Source organism: Podarcis gaigeae, assembly GCF_964106915.1.
Source record: "Podarcis gaigeae genome assembly, chromosome: W".
Classification (NCBI taxonomy): Eukaryota; Metazoa; Chordata; class Lepidosauria; order Squamata; family Lacertidae; genus Podarcis; species Podarcis gaigeae.
This window is the reverse complement of record NC_139695.1, coordinates 3,136,520-3,159,387: the sequence shown is the minus strand read 5'-3', so window position 1 is coordinate 3,159,387 and position 22,868 is coordinate 3,136,520. Positions and strand designations below refer to the sequence as shown.

The 22,868-nt window shown below is 41.8% G+C and overlaps 1 protein-coding gene across 1 annotated transcript; it reads right to left on the bottom strand.

The window, feature by feature from the left end:
- Window positions 1–17,022: 17,022 nt before the first annotated feature.
- On the bottom strand, window positions 17,023–20,072 carry LOC310835977 (magnesium transporter NIPA2-like). The gene is made up of 4 exons (XM_083720948.1): window positions 19,938–20,072; window positions 18,894–18,984; window positions 18,630–18,790; window positions 17,023–18,099 (listed from the first exon to the last, which is right to left on the bottom strand). The coding sequence occupies exons 1-4, from the start codon at window positions 19,960–19,962 to the stop codon at window positions 17,999–18,001; spliced, it is 378 nt and encodes a 125-aa protein (XP_083577074.1). The 5' UTR covers window positions 19,963–20,072; the 3' UTR covers window positions 17,023–17,998.
- Window positions 20,073–22,868: the final 2,796 nt, after the last annotated feature.

Here is a 22,868-nt window from a genome sequence, read left to right as displayed (position 1 = left end):
GGTATAGGTAGAGTCCAGCTGGGTTTTTACCAAATGCAGGCAGGACAAATGGGCAGAGAAATCCTCTCCTATTATTTTATTTTAAATGGGGGAGGGAGGGCAGATAAGCCTGGTATATCACGGGGAGGAGGTCTTAATTCCAAAAGTTTGTCCGTTTTAAATAACACAGACTGGCGTCGGAACTTATGGGGGGGAGAGACGTTTGCTTGTTAAGCGCCGTTGCGTTCTCTGTACCCTCTTTCTGTCAGCTCTCCCCTCTCCTTCTCTTATTTTCAGCTCCAGTTAGTGCCTCCTTCTGCTTCCAAAAAGCTCCTCCTTTTAAATCCTTTCTTCGTGTCTCTTTACTCTTGTTCTTGTTCTGCAATACAAAGTCTCTAGAGTTTCCTGCTGCCCCGCTACTTTTTTATTAGTTTGTATCCCTTGCCTCACCTAACAACCGGCGAGGGCTTTCGCTTCTCCGTCTCCACAGCGGGTGAGTAATAGTTTCTTAGTCTCACTCTAACGATTTTAGATCCAGCGCCATCTTAAATCCGAAATACAGGTCGGGCTCCTTAGCTCAATCTATTAACATCCGGCGCTCCTTAGCTTCTGTGTTTCAGTTTTTAACTCCAAACTTAAACGTTCATCTCTAAGGGCGTCTGTTCTTAAATTTACGGAGATTTGTCGCTTTGCCAGCGAGAGCTAGAGGCATCGCTACATGAGGTTCACAGAGCTTACCAATTGCGTTTCTCAGTCCCTTCGCTCCCGAGTCTTCCAAAAAAAGAAGAAACCCGAAGGAACTCCGGAACCATTCTAACGCTGCTGGTTTGCACTTCCCTCAGGGAACCCCCTTGAGGTTTTGGGGTCGCAGTGCCTTTGCGTTGCCCCTCAAAACACCCCGTGTAGTTCGGAAAAGCCTTCAGCAGCTTCTCCGCGCTCCCTTTCCGCTCGCGATCCAAACCGGAGGTCCACCGGGGGTTTTGAAGAAAGGAACGGGGCGTTGTACTACAAGGGGGCCTTGTACATACCAGAAGGGGAATTGAGGGGTAGGGTACTCAAACAAATGCACGACAACCCCACCGCTGGGCACTCTGGGCAACACAAAACAATGTGGTTAGTTACCAGGCAATTCTGGTGGCCCAAGGTGAGGGAAGATGTACGAGAGTATGTAAGGGGGTGCGACCGCTGCCAGCGAGCGAAGGGGGAGAGGGTGGCGCAGGCGGGGTTGCTGGAACCATTACCCACACCCGAACGGCCATGGGAGGCAGTTTCCATAGATTTCATGACGGATTTACCAAGATCCAAGGGGAAAACTGCGGTAATGGTAGACCTGTTAACCAAGATGTGCCACTTTATAGCTTGCTCACATGCGGTAACAGCGGAAGAAACCGCCAAGTTGTTTGCAAAACACGTTTTTAGGTTGCATGGCGCCCCCTTGAGGGTGGTCTCAGACCAAGGGAAACAATTTACGTCCAGGTTCTGGAGGAAGCTCATGAGCTTACGGCACGTGGAGGTCAATTTCTCAACCGCCAGACACCCAGAAACTAATGGGCAGGCGGAAAGGGCAAACAGTATTCTGCAACAATATCTGAGGTGTTATGTAAATGACAGAGAGAATGATTGGGTAGAGAAATTAGCCCTAGCCGAATTCGCATACAATAATGTGGAAAATGTGTCCACGGGCATGAGTCCATTTATGGCTAACTATGGGTATCACCCCAGGGCATTTCCAGGGGAAGGAGGGGAAGGATGGAGCGTGCCGGCAGTGGAACATTTTGTGGAAGAAATAGAAGCAATACATCAACAGCTCAAAATGAATTTGGATAGGGCCAAGGCAGAATACAAGAAGCAGGCAGATAGGAGCAGAAGGGAAGGAGAGACCATAAGGGTGGGGGACCGGGTGTGGTTGTCAACACAAGGGTTACCGTTCAAGGGGGGTTGCAAAAAATTGCGGCCAAAACGACTGGGACCCTTCGAGGTTATACAGCAGGTCAATACGGTGGCCTTTAAACTCAGGCTGCCAGACAACATGAAACTGCATCCAGTATTCCATAGGTCATTACTATCACCATACCGGGAGGGGCGGGAATTTTGGGGACGTGAAGGTGAGGTTCCCGCGGCACCGCAAGTAGAAGAGAGGTAGTGAAGCAGTCATGTAGCAGAAATACTCGACTCTCGGTGGAAGGGGAAACAGGTGGAGTACTTAGTGGCATGGGAAGGGGAACGGTCAAGGATGAGGTCTTAGTAGGAACGTTTCATCGCCGGTTCCCAAGGAAGCCCCAGCCCTTGGCTAGGTTCTGGGAGGAACACTTCGGCACCACTGATGAGGAAGAGGAGTTCGAGGGGTTCCCAGAATCAGGACAGGAAGAGGAAGAAGAATCAGATGGGGAAGAGTATGGGGAAAGAAGGGACAGTAGTAGGTGGAGAGCGGTTTTCGAGTCATCCAAAGATGAGGAGGATTCTTTCAGGGGGTTCCCAGCCTCGCCACCCAGAGAAGAGGGGGAAATGGGGGGTGAGGGGAGTCCTGGAGGGGAGGTGGATGTCAGGGAACTGCCATCGGAGAGTCAGGTGGTGGAAGGGCTCCAGGAGGCTAGGAGACCTTCGGATGCGGAGGAAGGAACCAGTAGGGGGAGAGGGAGAGTTCCTGCAGAAACTCAATCGGAGGAATGGCTCCAAGATGTTTCCAGTGAGAACAGCGGGGAGGGCTCAGGACCTCCGCTGGGGACGCCCACTCCGCGCAGGAAACTGTCACGCAGAGAATCCAGAAGGAGAGTTTCCGTCAAGGAACTCTTATGTTGGCGTAAATTCCGGAAGCGCCCACTGGCGGATTCTGCCAGCGATTGAGGTAGCCATGCACTCATGGCTCCGCGGACTGGGAGAGTTTAGAAACTGATGGCAAAGCTTGGAGGGCTTAAACGCTTACGCACGAGCAGCCCCCTTTTCCCATTACAATAGCTCACATTAAAAAGACTGCACTGGGAAAAACCTGGGACTCTGAGCGTTTCTGCTAAAAGCGCCGCGAGGAATTCGCGACACCCTGACCCCCTCCCTCCTTGCAGAGAAAACATTTGGTCAGTTTGGGAATCAAAAATGGTTTTCAGGTCAGTCTTCCTGTGCTGATCTATGTATGTGCTTTTTTTAAAAAAAATAATTTTTATTATTTTCCAACACAAATATACAATTATGCCAAATTTTCACAAATTTTCACAAATTTGATTCTTTTTAGACTTCCTTCGGCTTCTCTGACAATCATCCATAATTACTTCTCAGTTACGCATTTCTCTATTTATATTGACATTCAACTTCCCTCCCACTCCTATTTGTTTTTAACAATATATCTGTGCTTTCACGGTGCTTCTTGAAATCCCACCAGTGTTGTTTGCACATCACATGTTCTTTTCAGATATTCAACAAATTTCCCCCAGTCCTCGATGAACTTTTGGTCTTGAAGATATCTAATTTTTCCTGTTAATCTGTCCAACTCTGCATAATCAGTCAGCTTCAGTCTCCAATCTTCTATTGTCGGTATCTCCTCTTGTTTCCATTTCAGTAGAATTCTTGCTGCTGTGGCTGCATACTGAAAAAGTTTACAGTCTTTTCTTCTAATTTCATTCCCTGTAATTCCTAAAAGAAAGATCTCTGGTTTCTTTACAAATGTATATTTTAACATCTTTTTCATTTCATTATAGATCATCTCCCAGAAACCCTTCACTTTCTTACATTCCCACCACATATGGTAAAACGTACCTTCTTTTTCTTTACATTTCCAACATTTGTTGCACGTCTTATACATTTTTGATAATTTTACCGGTGTAATATACCATCTGTAGAACATTTTCATGACATTTTCATTAGGACTGTACATGCAGTAAATCTTAAATTCTCTTTCCACAGCTTTTCCCAGTCCTCAAACTGAATATTATAACCGAAATCTCTGGCCCATTGTATCATTACCGATTTGACTTCCTCATCTTTGGTATTCCATTCCAACAATATTTTATACATTTTTGACAAAATTTTAGAATTATTATTTATCACATCTGTCTGAAACTTTGAGTCTTTTTCAACATAACCCCTTTCTTTAATACCTTTTTTAAACATTTCATTAACCTGGAAATAGTGCAACCAATCATATACATATTCTTTAACTTGTTCATATGGTTTTAATTTCCATTTTCCTCCTTCTTTAATTATCATTTCACCATATGTAATCCATTTGCCTCTCATATTTACTTTCTTTACACTCATAACCTCTAATGGTGATAACCAGTGTGGAACTTTTGGTTCTAATAGGTTTTTATACCTATCCCATATTTCAATCAGTGAACTCCGGAATATGTGGTCCCCAAAGCCTTTATGGACTTTCTTCTTTTCGGCCCATAGATACGTGTGCCATCCAAATCTGTTATCAAAGCCTTCTAAGTCTAATAGTTCTTTGTTCTCTAATTTTATCCACTCTCTCAACCAGCAAAGACATGCTGCTTCATAGTATAGTTTCAGATCTGGCAGGGCAAAGCCTCCTCTTTCCTTTGCATCTGTTAATAATTTATATTTAATTCTAGGCTTCTTGCCCTGCCAGATATATCTTGAAAGCACTCTTTGCCACTCTCTAAAGATTGCTACCCCCTTTAATATGGGGATAGTTTGAAATAAAAATAACATCTTTGGAAGGACACTGTAATGGTTGTGAGGGGTTACTTGTGCGTAACCTTACTTCAGTTCAGTTAGTTTGCTTGCCCCAACCATGCTTAGGGTCGGAGCTCGCCCTCCGTGACCTGTTAGTCACTTGCAGAATCCGAGAGTGGATGTCTCTTGAACCTCTTCCAGCATAAAAGCTGTTTGACCCCGAGTCTCCTCCTATGTTCTCTGCGCGGAACGCGTCTGCGCAAGTAAGGGGAAGGCAGGGGCGTCCCAGCGCTCTCTCCACTAATGTCGGGGGAAGGGTCTTGGAGCCCTGTCACCAATTCCTCCATCTCCCTCTCTTCTCTATGGGTGTTACACTGAAATCCTTCCCCCCTGCTCGTCCCCTCTCCGGCATCGCTGGGTAGCCCTGCCTCCGTTTCTCGCTCTGATAGCAGTTCCCTGACAGACACTCATTTTTATTGTAGATATTCTACCCCAAAACGATAATTTCATTCTTCCCCACACTTCCAAGTCTCTCTTTATTCCGTTCCAAACCGGTATATAATTATTTTGAAACAAGTCAATATTCTTAGGAGTTAACCAGATTCCTAAGTATTTAACTTTTTTCACCACCTCAGTCTCTGTCCTTTGTTGCAATATTTCTATTGTACTTTGATCCATATTTTTTGTAATTATTTTAGTTTTTTTCTTATTTAATCTAAACCCTGCCACACTTCCGAATTTCTCAATCTCATTCAAAACTTCTTTTACACTTTCTAAGGGTTCTTCAATCGTAATTACCAGATCATCAGTGAAGGCTTTTCCTTTATATTCATTCTGACCATCAGTGAAGGCTTTTCCTTTATATTCATTCTGACCAACTGTTACCCCTTTTATTAGTTCATTTTGTCTCATTGACCTCAGGAAAACCTCTAGGACCATTATAAATAGTAATGGCGAAAGTGGACATCCCTGTCTAGTTCCTTTTGTTATTTTTATATCTTCTGTAGTTACATTGTTTACAATTAGCTTTGCTTTCTGCTCTGAATAAATTGCCTTTATCCCATTAAAAAACTCAGTTCCCACATCCATAAACTCCAGGTTCTTCAGCATAAAATCCCAAGCAATATTGTCAAAGGCCTTTTCTGCATCTACAATTATTAATGTAGCTTGCTTCTCATTCCTTGCAGTCAGATATTCCAAAATGTTAATTATATTTCTTATATTATCTTTAATCTGTCTGCCTGGAAGGAAACCTGCTTGATCTTCATGGATAATTTCTTTCAATATTTTTTTCAATCTATTCGCTAAAATCCCTGCAAATATTTTATAATCTGTATTAAGCAGTGAAATAGGCCTATAGTTTTTCACTTGTGTTAAGTCTGAGTCTTGTTTAGGGATCAATGTACAATGTTTTTGTAAATACCTGTATATAGCTCACATTAAAAAGACTGCACTGGGAAAAACCTGGGACTCTGAGCGTTTCTGCTAAAAGCGCCGTGAGGAATTCGCGACACCCTGACCCCCTCCCTCCTTGCAGAGAAAACATTTGGTCAGTTTGGGAATCAAAAATGGTTTTCAGGTCAGTCTTCCTGTGCTGATCTATGTATGTGCTTGGTTGGTACATTTATGAACATTTATTATATATCTGTCAGGGGTTCAGGAGCAGAGGCACAGGGAAGAGAGGAGATGGAGAGCGAGGGGGAGGAATCTGAGGGGAACGCAGGAGATGAAAGTGGTCCGAGGGATTCCATGAGCCTCTCCAGCGAATCGGAAGATTCACAGAAGGGGGCGCCAGCGGCCAAGGGCAAGGGGTTCCCAAGGGGAACGCTCCAGGAGCAAGGGGGCAGCAGGGACTCCCAGAGCAGTAGTTGGAAATCATGACCAGCTTCCCCACCAGAGCGGAGTGGGGGGGAAGAGTCCCAAGCATCGGGGCCAGTGCATTCCCCACCAGGGAGAGAAGACGAGACAGGGCTGACCACGCATCCATCAGAGAGTCTGACAACGGGGGGAAGGTCAGATTCGGCCAGTGTCCCGGAAGGGGGAAGCAGTGACACAAGCAGTGTGACGGTTAGGAGAAAGGTCACTGGGTTGGCGCGAGAGGCAAGTTCAAATGTACAGGAGCGCGGGACAGCAGAGAATGAGGATTGGGAACCTGGTCCTAAAGCCCGCCGGAGGGAGGGGGAGGAGCTGAGCGACTCAGCGTCGGAAGAGTCCAGAAAGGGCAATGCCCCAGCGGGCAGGAGGACCCAGAGGAGGAGAGAACAGCGCAGAAGGTGGAGCAGGGCTAGGATCTTAAACTGGTGCGGAAGGGGAAGTGATTCAGACGGGACTTCGCCGATCTAAGGTCTAAGACGTAGGGCTGCACGCTCTGGCGTTGAAATGGAAACTAAACTTCAATAAAGACTTTTGTACATTACATCAACCTGGCGTTGGTCCTCTGTGAGCTGGGATCTAGAGGCAGCTAGACTTTAAAATTCTTATCACAACCCCCCTTTGGGGCTAGAATTTTTCTTTAAACATTTTGCCCCACAAATAATAACATGGTATGTTGTAAATGGATGCCTTTGTGTAAATATAGGATATCACATAAAAATAACACATGATGCATTTTGTTACTAAATTACTTGTGGCATTCTAGCACTTTGGGAGAAACATTTACTCAATAGTGGTCTATGCTTTACACTTAGCAGGAAGGTCCACTAATGACTGAAAAATGCAGTTTATTTTGTTTCTGCCTTTTTGTGTGTTCTCAGGTGTTAAAGTTAGTTCTCTGGTCTCACACCTCCAACATACCCACAGCAACAACTCCTGGCGAATCCCTTAGGACTTTCATTTTGACCATGTCGCCTTGTCCCTGGCATAGGTTTGGACATGTCGTGAGAGAGGTGTCTTTGCCTTTGCCTTTATATGGGATTGCGTTATTATTTATTGGCGTTGGTCTTGCACTCTAGGAAAGTTGCTCATTTGTCCTAAGGGGACCAGAGAAAGTTCAGTGCACCTGGGATACATGCCCAATCAGAACTGAGCCCAATTATAATTTATTTAGCCCCATGGTTAAAACATTCTAAACCAATCTATTAAAACAAAACCATTCTTAAAAAGGGCACTTGTCCAAATTAGTCAATTTAACTGTATAAGGGATCATTCCTGCTACATCAAAGCATATACACCTTCATGTATCTGCTGTTTCATGGATCCTGAAGCTTTTTCTTGGTGAAGTGAATTTAGAACAATTTAAAATGGGTAGAGAAGGTTGGCACACTTCAGAGTGCCAGGTGGGACAAGGAAATGTGGTCATCAGTTGACTTTCTTTTCTAAATATTGGACTACACAATAGCCTGATCTATCGGAAAGCATGTAGTATATGAGAATCTTCCATGGAAAAACTTGGGGTGTAGGTCAAACCCTTCTGTTGTTCATAGTTATGCACCCTACATTATTCAGAAACAATTACACACAGAAATTGGTTCCCCCCCTTTGTAGAAGCAACACATTTCAGCATTCCTACATAATAACACATAATACACAAAACATACAAATTATTAATTCTACACCAGTTGCATATCTTGAGGCAATCGTGATCTTGAGACAATTCTTGCTGCTTTTACATGTATCTCCAACCTTGGGCACAAGGGCATTTCTTGCCTGCCTTTGAGTCACTGGGAGGAAGTTAACAGCACTTCCAAACCTTGCTGAAATGTTATAGCTTTCTAGGTTCTTTCCTTCTTAGGTTGTGGTCAAAGAGGCGCGGTGCTGTGAGTCGATCACTCTTTCTGTGGAGTGAAGCCGCGTAGCTGCTGTCGGTGAGCGCTGACCTCTTTTCCTGGGAACATCCGATTTGAAAACAACAACCCGTGAGTAAGAAAAGAAGGAAAGATTTGGAGGCTAAATTATTGCTAATTCGGCTAAAAGCGGGAGACGCAACCAGGAAGTCCGTCTCTCGTCTCTACTTAAGATTCAAAGCAAAGGACTTTGATGCTTGGAGCCTTTGAAGAGGCGCTAAAAGGCAATCAATCTTTACATCTATTGGAGCTGTGTTTAGGACTTAACTCTTTAAGTGATTCACTTCTTAATACGAACTGTGCTTTACCTTTTCTGCTGGATTTACAAATCTACAGAGAAACCCAGGCAGTCGGACTGCATATTTAACAGAACTGTCAGATTGCAAATTTTGACACTTTGTTGTTCTGTGCTGTTACAAGCTGAGTGCTATTGGAACTTTTATATTGAATCATTTTATCTGGCACTTGCTGAGACATTGTTATGTTTTTGAGACCAACTCTGCTAAATACAGGGAAACTGAAGGTTCTTTGGAAACTAAAGGCTGTATGGACATTGTTTTAGAAGTATTGGAACTTGGAAAAGTTTGGAGTTCTAAATAATTGACTTTAATAACTTGATTTCCTCCCTCAAAACAAATTGGGCTCCCTCTAGAGGATTTTGGATTTACAACTGCATGTGACTTTGCTTTCTTTTTCCTTTCCTTCTATTTGGTTGTTTACCCTCTGGGCTGGTGGTTTCCCATGGGAACATACTCAGTCTGACCTTGACCAGTAGACAGAACTGGAATGAGTGGCACTGGGAGATCAACAAGAGCGGCTAAAGCGAAAACAAAACAAACAACTTTGACTTTAACTTCACAGCCGTGTAGATCATCTGTCCCTGCTGTTTTGGAAGTAGAAGAAGGAATTGAGCAACCTTTGTCAGAGGATATGGCAGCAGGAGGATCTGCTTCAGTATTAGATAAAATATTTGAAAAATTGGAAGCTTTAGACAAAAAAGCGGATGAGCAAACGGCAAAGATTGATCAAAATACAGCCAGTGTTAATAAATTAACTGAACAAGTTACTTTGAATGCACAATCAATTGGCAAATTATTTGAAGCCACCGCAGAAAATCGGAAATTGGCAGAGGAAGCTATTCAAAAAACTGAAGAACTGAAGCAGGAGGTAAGACCATTGCACAAGCAGGTTGGACAACAACAGGCCTATCTGTCTATGATTGAACTACGGGCTCGGGAAAATAACTTGAGATTGAGGTCTATACCAGAACTTGAACTTGAACAAGGGAACTTAATTGAGTTTCTGACAAAGGAATTTTCCAAGTTTTGGCCTTTGGAGGAAGAAAAGGACTTTAAAATTGTGACCGATTTTAGACTTGGAAAATTAACAAGGAAAGACAGGCCCAGAGACTGTTTGATTACTTTGAGATCCAAGGAGGAAAGGGACAAAATACTAGGCCTACATTACGGAAAGTCACTTGAAATTTTGGATAAAAGAGCAGAGATCTACAAAGATATCCCAAAACAACTTCTGGATCTTAGATCCACCTACACTGAGTTAGTAAGATTGCTGAGGAGCAATTCAATTGTTTTTAGGTGGGAATTTCCCCAAGGATTATCTTTTACATTCAGAGGGAAGAAAGTGAAAATTAAAACAGCCGAGGATAAAGAAAACAGCTGAGGATAAATTAAAACAGCTGAGGATAAAGAACAATTGGACATTATTTGCCTGCAAGAAACACATGTGACCAGGCTCCACAGAAAAGTGTTAATAAACAAAAGATTAGGCCAAGAATTTATCTCTTCGGACTGAGTCAAGAAAAGAGGTGTGGTGATATATGCAAAAGAGAGCCTGTCACCAAAATTTTTATTTAAAGATGAGCAAGGAAGAATTCTGGCAATTGAGATACAAAATCAAGGAGAAAAGTTTTTGATATTAGGAATCTATGCGCCAAATGAGGGGAAATCGGAATTTTACAAGAAGCTGCATGAGATAATGCTGGACTATCTGAACTACGACATCATCATGATGGGAGACATGAATGGGGTGGCATCGACCAACATGGATAAGTCACATAGCCTAAATGTGACAAAAGATGGCAGACTACCTAAAACATTTTTTGAACTAACTGACAATATGGACTTGATTGACATTTGGAGAACAAAGAACCCCCTGGGAAGAGAAGGGACATTCTTTTCTGAAGCCCAACTGACATGGACAAGAATCGACCAAATATGGATAACTAGAGGTCTGGCACCCAAGACAAAAAAAGTGGAAATCTGCCCAAAGACCTGCTCCGACCATAATGCCGTAAAGATGGATATGAGACTAACTCCAACCGGCTCCTTCAGATGGAAGATGAATGACAATTTGTTTAGAGATCAGGAGATTATCAAAAAGGCCCAAAAAGCTTTGAAGGACTACTTTGAGATAAATTTGAACACTACGGTGGAAAAAAGAACCGTCTGGGACGCAAGTAAAGCGGTTATGAGGGGGTTTCTGATACAACAGAACACTATAAAGAAAAGAGCACAGAATGAGAAAAAAGATAAGATCCTGGAGAAAATTAAAGAATGTGAGAAGAAGTTAAGATCGAGACCGAAGTCAAAGGAGATTCTAAGAGAAATTAAACTTTACCAAGCACAATATTCTAAATTGATAAATCAGGAAGTGGAATGGAAAGTTAAGCTAATGAAACAAAGATCTTTTGAATCGGCAAATAAATGTGGAAAGCTGTTAGCATGGCAGCTGAAAAAGAGACAAAAATTGAACACGGTCACAAATTTAGAGATTGAAGGAAGAAATATTCAGAACCCAGTGGAGATCAGAAAGTGTTTCCAGAGATACTTTAAACAACTATATACACAAGGGCCGCAAAACGAGGTGGAGATAGAACAATTTTTGATAAAGAATGGTCTACCAAGGCTGTCTCAGGAAAATAGAACAATCCTGAACTATAAAATAACACAACAAGAGATTGAAGAAGCCATTCAGAACATGCAACTGGGCAAATCTCCAGGGCCAGATGGGCTTACCTCCAAATATTATAAGACATTGAAAGACTATTTGATACATCCATTAATGGAGGTTTGCAATGAAATTATGGAGGGGAAGAAGGCACCGGAGTCGTGGAAAGAAGCTTTCATCACACTGATACCCAAACTAGAAACTGAAAAGACACAACTTAAGAATTACCGCCCCATCTCCCTCCTAAATGTGGATTACAAAATATTTGCAGACATTTTAGCAAGCAGATTTAAAAAAGTGTTAAATGAAGTAATTCACAAGGACCAAGCAGGCTTTCTCCCAGGTAGACATTTGTTTGCTAATACAAGGAATATTATTGACATTTTGGAACTTTTGCAAACAAATATCAATACAAAAGCAGTGTTAATATTTATAGATGCGGAGAAGGCCTTTGATAACATCTCATGGAAGTTTATGAATAAAAATTTGGAAGGGATGGGAGTGGGACGGGGGTTTGAGAATGGGATAGAGGCAATTTATTCGGAACAAAAGGCTAAATTGATAGTGAACAATGTGGTGACGGAAGAGTTCAAAATTGAAAAAGGAACACGACAAGGTTGCCCTATCTCCCCTTTGCTATTTATTTCGGTCCTGGAGGTGCTCTTGAATATGATTAGAGGAGACCGGTTGGTGGAAGGAATTCAGGTCGGAGCGAAACAGTATGAACTTAAAGCATTTGCAGATGACCTAGTTTTGACCCTACAGGAGCCAGAGTCTAGTACGAAAAGGGTATTACAATTGATTCAGGAGTTTGGTCGGGTGGCGGGATTTAAACTTAACAAGCAGAAAACCAAGGTTTTGGGGGGAAAATTGACACCTTTAGAATCAGAAAGGTTTCAGAAAGAGACAGAGTTAAATGTGGTTAAAAAAGTAAGATACCTAGGGGTAAACATAACAGCGAAGAATATGAGTCTATTTAAGGATAACTATGAAAAGTGCTGGTCTGAAATTAAAAGGGATTTAGAAGTTTGGTCAAGATTGAAACTTTCCTTGTCAGGACGAATTGCTGTTATAAAGATGAATGTATTTCCAAAGATGCTGTTTTTGTTCCAGACTTTACAGATTGTGGATAAAATGGAGTGTTTTGGGAGGTGGCAAAGAGATATCTCTAAATTTGTCTGGCAGGGCAAAAAGCCCAGAATCAAATTTAAGATACTAACTGATGCTAAAGAAAGAGGGGGCTTTGCCCTGCCAGACTTAAAGCTGTACTATGAATCAGCAGCTTTCTGCTGGCTGAAAGATTGGCTGCTTCTTGAAAACACTGATGTTTTAGATTTGGAAGGATTTAACAACGTTTTTGGATGGCATGCATATTTGTGGTATGACAAGGTTAAAATTCATAAGGCTTTCAAGAACCATATTGTCAGGAAAGCAGTGTTCAATGTCTGGATAAAATATAAAGACTTATTGGAAAATAAGACCCCAAGGTGGTTATCACCAATGGAAGCTAAGGCCCGGAAAAGACTTACTATGGAGGCCAAATGGCCGAAATATTGGGAAATAATAGAAAAAGATGGAGATAATTGGAGGTTGCAGAGTTTGGAGAAACTAAAAGATAAAGTGTGAGATTGGTTACATTACGCTCAGATCAAAGAGATTTTCAAGATGGATAAAAAGATAGGATTCCAGGTGGAAAAATCAAAGTTGGAAACGGAATTGTTAGAACCTAAGACTAAGGTACTTTCAAGAATGTATAATTTGCTGCTAAAATGGAATACACAAGATGAAACGGTTAAATCGGCTATGATAAAATGGGCACAGGACATTGGGTACAATATCATGTTTGCTGACTGGGAAAGGTTATGGACCACCGGGTTGAAATTCACGGCATGTAATGCCTTGAAAGAAAATATTATGAAAATGACATATAGGTGGTACATGACCCCAGTCAAGCTTGCAAAAATATACCATTTGTCTGATAATAAATGTTGGAAATGTAAAGAAACTGAAGGAACGTTCTTTCACCTCTGGTGGACCTGCCCTAGAGTTAAGGCTTTCTGGGAAATGATATATAATGAGTTGAATAAAATACAAAGACTTATTGGAAAATAAAACTCCAAGGTGGCTTTCACCTTTGGAAGCTAAGGCCCGGAAAAGGCTCAATATGGAGGCCAAATGGCCAAAGTATTGGGAAATATTAGAAAAAGACGGTGACAATTGGAAATTGCAGAGTCAGGAGAAAATGAAAGACAAAGTCCGAGATTGGTTACACTATGCTCAGATTAAAGAAGTTTTCAAACTTGATAAAAAGTTAGGATTCCATGTGGAAAAATCGAAGTTAGAAACGGAATTGTTAGAGCCTAAGACCAAGGTACTTTCAAGAATGTATAACTTGCTGTTAAAATGGAACACACAAGATGAAACGGTTAAATCGGCTATGATAAAGTGGGTACAGGACATTGGGTACAATATTATGTTTGAGGACTGGGAAAGGTTGTGGACTACTGGGCTGAACTTTACTGCATGTAATGCTTTGAAAGAAAATGTAATGAAAATGATATATAGATGGTATATGACCCCAGTCAAACTTGCAAAAATATACCACTTGTCTGATAACAAATGTTGGAAATGTAAGGGAAATGAAGGAACGTTCTTTCACCTTTGGTGGACTTGTCCTAGAGTGAAGGCTTTCTGGGAAATGATATATAATGAGCTGAAAAAGGTATTTAAGTATACCTTTCCTAAGAAACCAGAGGCCTTCCTTTTGGGTATTGTCGGCCAAGGGGTGCTAAAGAAGGATCGAATATTTTTAATGTATGCAACAACAGCAGCAAGGATACTTGTAGCCAAGCACTGGAAAACCCAAGATTTACCCACACTGGAAGAATGGCAGATGCAACTGATAGACTATATGGAACTGGCCGAGATGACTGGCAGAATCCGAGATCTGGGAGAGGAGACGGTAGAAGAAGATTGGAAAAAATTCAAGATCTACCTGCAAAAATATTGTAAATTGTATGAATGTTAAGAAGGATGCTTGATTATAAACAATTTGGCGCCATTAAAACAGATGAAGTGAATTATGAAGATAAGTTAAATTTAAGAAAAAACAATCTTTTTTAAAGATAATTATTAGGCTAAGTTTAATTTGTTAAAGAGTGAAAGAAATGTATCTAAAATTTGAGATATAACATTGGAAAAATAAAAAATTCCTTCCAGTAGCACCTTAAAGACCAACTAAGTCAGTTCTTGGTATGAGCTTTCGTGTGCATGCATGTATCTGAAGAAGTGTGCATGCACACGAAAGCTCATACCAAGAACTGACTTAGTTGGTCTTTAAGGTGCTACTGGAAGGAATTTTTTTGTTTTGACTATGGCAGACCAACACGGCTACCTATCTGTAATTGGAAAAATAGGCAGTTAGGATGGAGATAAGGTGATAAATTGCTGGTTTAATTTTCATAATTTGGAACGCAGGAGCGGGAGATGTGAGGAAGTCCAAAGGAGATAAGAAAATATGTTATGACATGTAACACCTTTGTTTGTTTACTTATATTGTAACTAAAAAAATCTTAATAAATATTTTATATTTATATAAAAAAGATATATAATGAGTTGAAAAAGGTATTTAAGTATACCTTCCCTAAGAAACCAGAGGCCTTTCTTTTAGGCATCGTCGGCCAGAGGGTGTTAAAGAAGGATCGGACATTTTTTATGTACGCAACAACAGCAGCAAGGATACTTCTCGCCAAGCACTGGAAAACCCAAGATTTGCCCACACTGGAAGAATGGCAGATGCAACTGATAGACTATATGGAGTTAGCAGAAATGACTGGCAGAATCCGAGACCTGGGAGAAGAGGCTGTGGAGGAGGACTGGAAGAAATTTAAGGACTATTTACAAAAATATTGTAAATTGTATGAGTGTTAAGAAAGATGTAAGATTATTAATAATATGGCACCATTAAGATAGTTAAAAGGAATATGAAGATAAATGAAAATATAAGAAAAGACAAATTTTGGATAAATATTATGCTAAAATTAAGCTTTTAAGGTTTGGGTAAAATTATCTAAAATTAGGGACACAATATTGCAAATTATAATACAAGAATTGAAACAAGGTGATAATTTGCTGGGCAAAGTTCGGAAAACTTAGAACGCAGGAACGAGAGATGTGAGGAAGTCCAAAGAAGTGAAGAAAATGTGGATATTGAAAAAATAATATGTTATTTTGTTTGCTTTTTCCATTGTATTAAGAAAACCTTTAATAATTTTTTTTTTTTTAAAAAAGGTTGTGGTCAAAGAAATAAAATGTCCTTCATAATTCAATTATTCAGTTCCTCAAGTCTTTTATGGGAAGAAATTGTTGTGGCCACTGAGATGCATTGGCAGGCTGCTTAGCTGGTGAGGAAATGGTCTTAACATTTGGTCTCCCGTAAAACATCCTTTGAAAATAGGCCTGCAGGGGGTTGGGGTCTGAAGACATAATTAGTTTTTAAAAAGGAGGAAGATAATAGTCAAGAAAGTGGAGAATATTCTAGAAATTTCTTCTTGGGAAGCTGTAAATAATACAAAATCCCCTCCCTCCTTGCAGAGAAAACATTTGGCCAGTTTAGGAAGCAAAAATGGTTTTCAGGTCGGTCTTCCTGTGCTGATCTACAGGTGAAACTCGGAAAATTAGAATATCTTGGAAAAGTTCATTTATTTCAGTAGTTCAACTTAAAAGGTGAAACTAATATATGAGACAGACACATGACATGCAAAGCAAGATATGTCAAGCCTTTATCTGTTATAATTGTGATGATCATGGTGTACAGCTGGTGAAAACCCCAAATTAATAATCTCAGAAAAATAGAATATGAAATGAAATCAGTAAAACAAGGGCTGCAAATAGAGCAATATTGGACCTCTGAGAAGTAGAAGCATGCACATGTACTCAGTACTTGGTTTGGGCCCCTTTTGCATCAATTACTGCCTCAATGTGGCGTGGCATGGATGCATTCAGGCTGTGGCACTGCTGAGGTGTTATGGAAGACCAGGATGCTTCAATAGCAGCCTTCAGCTCTTCTGCATTGCTCGGTCTCATGTCTCTCATCTTTCTCTTGGAAATGTCCCACAGATTCTCTATGGGGTTCAGGTCAGGTGAGTTTGCTGGCCAATCAAGCACAGTAATCCCATGGGCATTGAACCAGGTTTTGGTACTTTTGGCAGTGTGGGCAGGTGCCAAGTCCTGCTGGAAAATGAAGTCAGCATCCCCATAAAGCTCGTCTGCGGAAGGAAGCATGAAGTGCTCCAAAATCTCCTGGTAGACGGCTGCGTTGACCCTGGACTCAATGAAGCACAGTGGACCAACACCAGCTGATGACATGGCTCCCCAAATCTCATTTCTGATGAGAGCAGCTTTTGGATCTCATTTGGAAACCAAGGACCCAGAGTCTGGAGGAAGAAAGGGGAGGAACACAATGCCAGATGCTTGAAATCCAGTGTGAAGTTTCCACAGTCTGTGTTGATTTTCCATGATATTCTAATTTTCCGAGTTTCACCTGTATTTCTCTACTTCTCCCATTCCCCGAGATTTGAGTTACCTTCATCAGATTACAAGAGAAAGAGGAATTCTGCTGTGCATTCCTGCCTCTGACTGAAGTATTTTGCTTCTGCTTACGTTGCTTCTGCTTACTTTGCAACACTCCCTGAGCAATTCACACCCTCCTTACCAAAGCCCATTACATTTGAAACTCGTTTTTTTGTGTAGAGGCTGGTCCAAAAAACCCTCGGGTGCACAGATTTTTGTCCCTGGTTTTCTTTCTTGTCCTCCACATCACTTCTAGCTGCATGGGAGGGAATGCAGGAGACAGCAAGTTCAGCTCTAGGGCTGCCACTTGCTGAGCTCTAGCTTGACCTGATTGGGTCTCTAATTTGGTTCAAGTATGTTACCAGTGAAAGGACTTGCACATAAAAGTATTTCAAATAGTTCAGTGTTGCTTATTTAGAATCTGATTCTTGTCTAGTGGAAAACAGCAGCAGTCTTAAGAAGCTCTTTAGAACAGCTTAAAAATGGATTGGGATATATCTTTTTTTAAGCCAAAAGGCTATGTATAATGTGCAAGCTTTCATAAACTTTGGCCATATTGCTCCTCTGCTTTCTTTGTCCCCTCTTTGTGGGTATCCTCAGAATCCAAAAGGGGCTGGTGAAGGCAGGACTGATGCTTGCCCCCCTTTCTCCAAGAAGCTGCTTGCACATTTGTTTGGTTATCCTTCAGGATAAGAGGCAGCAGGTCGGCAGTGAAGGGGATGTCTCTGAAAGCATGCAGTAGGAAGATGCCAAGATTAGTGGTGAGGAAGCCATTGATGGTGCCAATGATGTGCATCAGAACCAGATGCTGCCACTCCATGAACAGAATGGCAGAGCAAGTCATAACTGCTGTGGTGAAGAGGACGTACTAGATGGGGGTGACTACAGATGTGTTGAAAATATCCAAGGCCTTGTTCAGGTAGTTGATCTGGATGCTGATGGAGATCACAAGGCAAAAAAAGGCAAATAGCTCAATGGTTCCTTCCAGACAGGCTTCCCAGCAAACAGTTCTTTCAGGGCAATACCCAAGCCTTTTGCAGACGAGACAGAGAGCGAACCAATGGCAGAGCAGATCAAAAATACACTAAGACATTGTATTGTCCATAGCGAGGCCCAGCCACAAAGATGAGAAGAGCTGAACTCATCAGCATGCACACAGCAAACGCTATAAATCCTGTGGAGGAGGATAGAGGAGAAATTGTTAAGGACAATCTGAATCTTTTAGGTGTAGCTTACTTCTGCAGGATGTAGACAGTTTTGTTCAGATCAATGAGTGCACAAGCTAGATTCAATTAGTAGAATCTGGTGAGTAAAATACATAGAGGAAAAAGTATAAGCAGCAGAGCTTAGGCAGTGGCTCAAAAGATAAGACACAAAGCCCCCAGCTTATAATTTTTTTTGCACTGGGCTTGACTAGAACTAAGACCTTCCTCCTTCAGTTGCTTGTACAGTTTTTCAGAGCACAGTGTGCTTTAGAATTCTTATCTCACTGTTATGGTTCAAAGCCAACTAAATGTCATCAGTGGGGGAATAAAGAGAATAAAATAGGTGCTATAAAAATTATTCACTCACAGGTTACTGATTATCAACATGAGTTTTCATTCAATGAAATTAAGAAAAACACTCAATTTCTGTCAAGTCCCTCTCCCCCAAAATGGTATTCTGTTGGTGTACAATAGGTAAATGAAGAGGGGCTGTTAATACCTGGATCCTTTAGTTTCTCCGCCATTGACTCCAGGCTGGAGACTTCTTCCTCCTGTGGGGCATGGATGACCATCACAGCGGAGCCTAAAATGCTAAGGATACAGCCGATCTTCCCATGGATGTTTAGGTGCTCGTTCAGGAAGTAGGAGGCTAAAACTGCACTATAGGAAGATACAACTGTGTTAAGAAAGGACCTGAGACTGGCATGTTTGTCTCCAGAAAAGGGCTTACGGATTGGGAAACATCTGATCATGTTGTGCTTACCTGACTAAAACACTTAATGCTCCTAGAGGAGTGACCAGTGTTGCTGGGGCAAAAGCATATGCAGCAAAGTTGGCAACTTCTCCAATTCCCACTGCAAGAGAAGCAGTTTGCCACTGGCACAAAAACTGTTAACAAAGAGCAAATGTCATCTTCCTTTGAAACAGGTTCACACCTGACTACTCCCTTATGGTGGGTAAGAAAATCAGGTGACCAGCAGGAGAAGTCTTCTAAATTCAACATTATCCCCTCCACCTCCTGTCAGTAATCTACAAATGACTAAGTTATTAGGCAGGCTAGTAATGATTTTAAATAATGATGATGATGATGATGTACCCCATCCATTTGTAGATGCCCCAGCCACTCTGGTGGTTTAATTTGCAAGGCTGCTTTATGATAAAGCTCCTTATACCAAGGAGCAATGGCAAACCTAGACAGCATCTTAAAAAGTAGAGACAGCACCTTGCCAACAAAGGTCCGTATAGTAAAAGCTATGGTTTTCCCAGTAGTGATGTATGGAAGTGAGAGCTGGACCATAAAGAAGGCTGATCGCTGAAGAATTGATGCTTTTGAATTATGGTGCTGGAGGAGACTCTTGAGAGTCCCATGGACTGCAAGAAGATCAAACCTATCCATTTTTAAGGAAATCAGCCCTGAGTGCTCACTGGAAGGACAGATTGTGAAGCTGAGGCTCCAGTACTTTGGCTACCTCATGAGAAGAGAAGACTCCCTGGAAAAGACCCTGATGTTGGGAAAGATAGAGGGCAGAAGGAGAAGGGGACGACAGAGGACGAGATGGTTGGATAGTGTTCTGGAAGCTACCAGCATGAGTTTGACCAAACTGTGGGAGGCAGTGGAAGACAGGAGTGCCTAGCGTGCTCTAGTCCATGGGGTCACGAAGAGTCGGACACGACTAAACGACTAAACAACAACAAATACCAAGGAACTCATTGGGAGCTATTGGAGGTCATGTAAGAAGGCAAAGGAAATAATTAAAGTTGTTGAAATGTAGGTGAAGGTGGTAAAATCTTGCATGGAAGTACTTACTAGTTAGCAGCCCTGCCCACCACATCCATTCCTTCAAATATGCATGACCCCCTAGACCTGTGAAGAGAGAAAAGAAACCAAAGGTGAAGTTTAAATGAAAACAGAAGCTGGCATGGAAAACTTTTTCAAACTCTTAAGAAGCATGGACAGCAATGAGGAAGGGAGGGGAAGATGACTGCCAAATGTTTGAAGTAGGGTTTTGAGCTCTAAGGCCAACTCTAAGGCAAGTTTCTGCTCTATAACCAACCCTTAGCATTTGGTTTTATCCTCTCTTCCATTTTATTTCTTAACTCCTTTTAGTGCTTCATTTTGTTGTTTTAATTTAATGTTTTATCTCATTGTTTTATTCTCCTAATTCCCCTAAACTGAGACTGCATGAAGCTGGGCTGGGCTGAGCACTTTGCTAGGCAGAGCCAAACACAAGGTCAAGCCAAAGTTTACAAGATACTAGTTATAAATTAAAGAAGAGAAACATCTAGATTATCAGAACTGTTGACGAGCGAGCCCAGGTGGCAGCTGCAGAGAGTCTCCAAAATGCTCCCTTCTACTGGATGGCACTGACGCCGGACTCGTAAATTCAAGGCCGCCACATTTGGAGATAATTGATTTCTGAAAACTGCCAACGAATAATCAGAATTATTATGGTACTTACTAGAAAGAACTGCAAAGATCTGGGAATCATGCCAGATTCGTTACTCAGCTTCCCAGAACCCCAAAGGAGACAGAGCAAAATCACACATTATTTTCTCCAAAAGGAGGAGAGTAAGAGGGAGCTGAATGAGTTAATTCTAAATGAGGCCATTCCTCCTCCTTCCACTGTTCTGGACTGGTCAACTCATCTTAAAGGGCTCTGACAAGATTCCGAAAATAATAACTACCCAACAAGCCTGGCTCAAGAACTGGCCTTAGCTGAGAAATCCTATAAGGCAAATATAACTGATATAACAACCCAGAGGCCACCTTCTGAGCTTGGAAAAAACCAACTGGTTACTTCCAAATGTACTCAAACAGAGGAGAGAGACGGCTATCTTCAGGACCAGTTCCACTTGATATGCACGGACCTTCCAGCATGAAAAAAATTCTAGCAGTAACAAATGGGCTACTTCTGACTCTAGTGGAAAATTTTACACCTCAAGAAAGAGGCACAGAGCCAAATGACACTGACCAAATGTGCAACCTACCCGAACCAGCACATATGAATCACCCAGTAACCAGCAAGAAGTCACAAAGACAAACCAGAAGCAAAAAAAGAAAAGAAAGAAAAGCAAAAATATCAAAACACTAAGGAAATCAAAGATAACCCATCGCACTCACAAAAAACAATGGCAGAAACTTTACAACCTACTTCCACCATCCTCTACACCAGGCTTAAATAAATCTGCCCCACGGGGCAATAAAGAGAAAGGCAAAGTTGGGATTAAACAAAGCAAAACCCCAGTTAACACCTGAGGAGGAAATCACGAATCAGAGCCCTGAAACAAACATAATAACAGAAGTAACATCTCAGAGCCCTGGAAGGAAACCAATTAGAAATACGGGTATTAAAGAGGACGTGGCCCACAATATTGATGGTGACATACTACAGGACTGGCAAGTTCCAATCTAGAAAAAAGGTTGGAACCTGATACTAATCCCACAAAAATTTGTATATGTTAACTACCCAAAACTGAAGGGCTTCCTCTCACGGATAGATCGCATATTGCATTTCCTGAACATCCTGAATGATATGTTACCAGGAGTAGTAAAGCCAAACGATATTGTTTCTATAGAGTACTTACATTATGATGGTTACTCTGTACGAGCAATGATCACCTTTCGAGATCAAAATTTGGCCAAACGTATCCACAGATCAAGACATCTATTCTTAAAGGAAAGGATAGCAATACTAAGATTCTTTGAAAATAGGGTACCATTGACTCTTTGATGCCAAGTGTGATAAGCCAATGGTAGAAGAGGACCAGGAAAAACCCAAAAAGGAGAGCCAACCCCAAAAGGTCTGGTCTGATCATCATAAACAAGAGACCCCAAAATTAAAAAGGAAAAGCATACCCTTACATGATTTGCAATGCCCTGTGAGCGAGCAAAAGGACAATTTCTCTACAGAAGAAAACACTCTAATAAGTCAATTCAGGTCATTTCCATCCTCAATCCAAGCTGAAATTCTAGAAAGACATTAAGAAACAGACTGGCTGGGAAAGACGCATATAATGATTCCAAGGAGGATGACCTGAAAAAGGGCCAGATTTCCTCCAAAATGATTAATACACAGGAATATAACTCAGCAGATTGTTATCCACATAACCTCCAGGTAAAGGCAGAGATAAACCCGCCTTTAATTATGAAAGCACAACACATAAGGGAGGGCAGTATATCGCCCCCTAAAAGGAAAACCACCCCCAGGAGATCTCTCTGGGCTTTTGAACTAAAATGAGATATCTAGATGAGGAGGAACTAGGTTTCAACCAGACAGAACATCCTCCGGAGGAGGCCTCGCAAAACAAAGGTCCTATGACTACTAATGTGAGCATCTTACATCCACCGTCCGAAATCATTGAATGCCTGGGCAGCTCTCCATGTAAGGATACCACCAGCACAAATGACAGTCAGTTGCCACAAAAAATGGAAAACTCCAAAAGTTATCCAGAAGACAACTGACAAAGAAGAAGAAGAAGAGTTTGGATTTGATATCCCGCTTTATCACTACCCTAAGGAGTCTCAAAGCGGCTAACAATCTCCTTTCCCTTCCTCCCCCACAACAAACACTCTGTGAGGTGAGTGGGGCTGAGAGACTTCAAAGAAGCGTGACTAGCCCAATGTCACCCAGCAGCTGCATGTGGAGGAGCGGGGACGCGAACCCGGTTAACCAGATTGCAGGACTACGGCTCTTAACCACTACACCACACAGGCTCTCTTCTTCTCTCTAGACTTCAG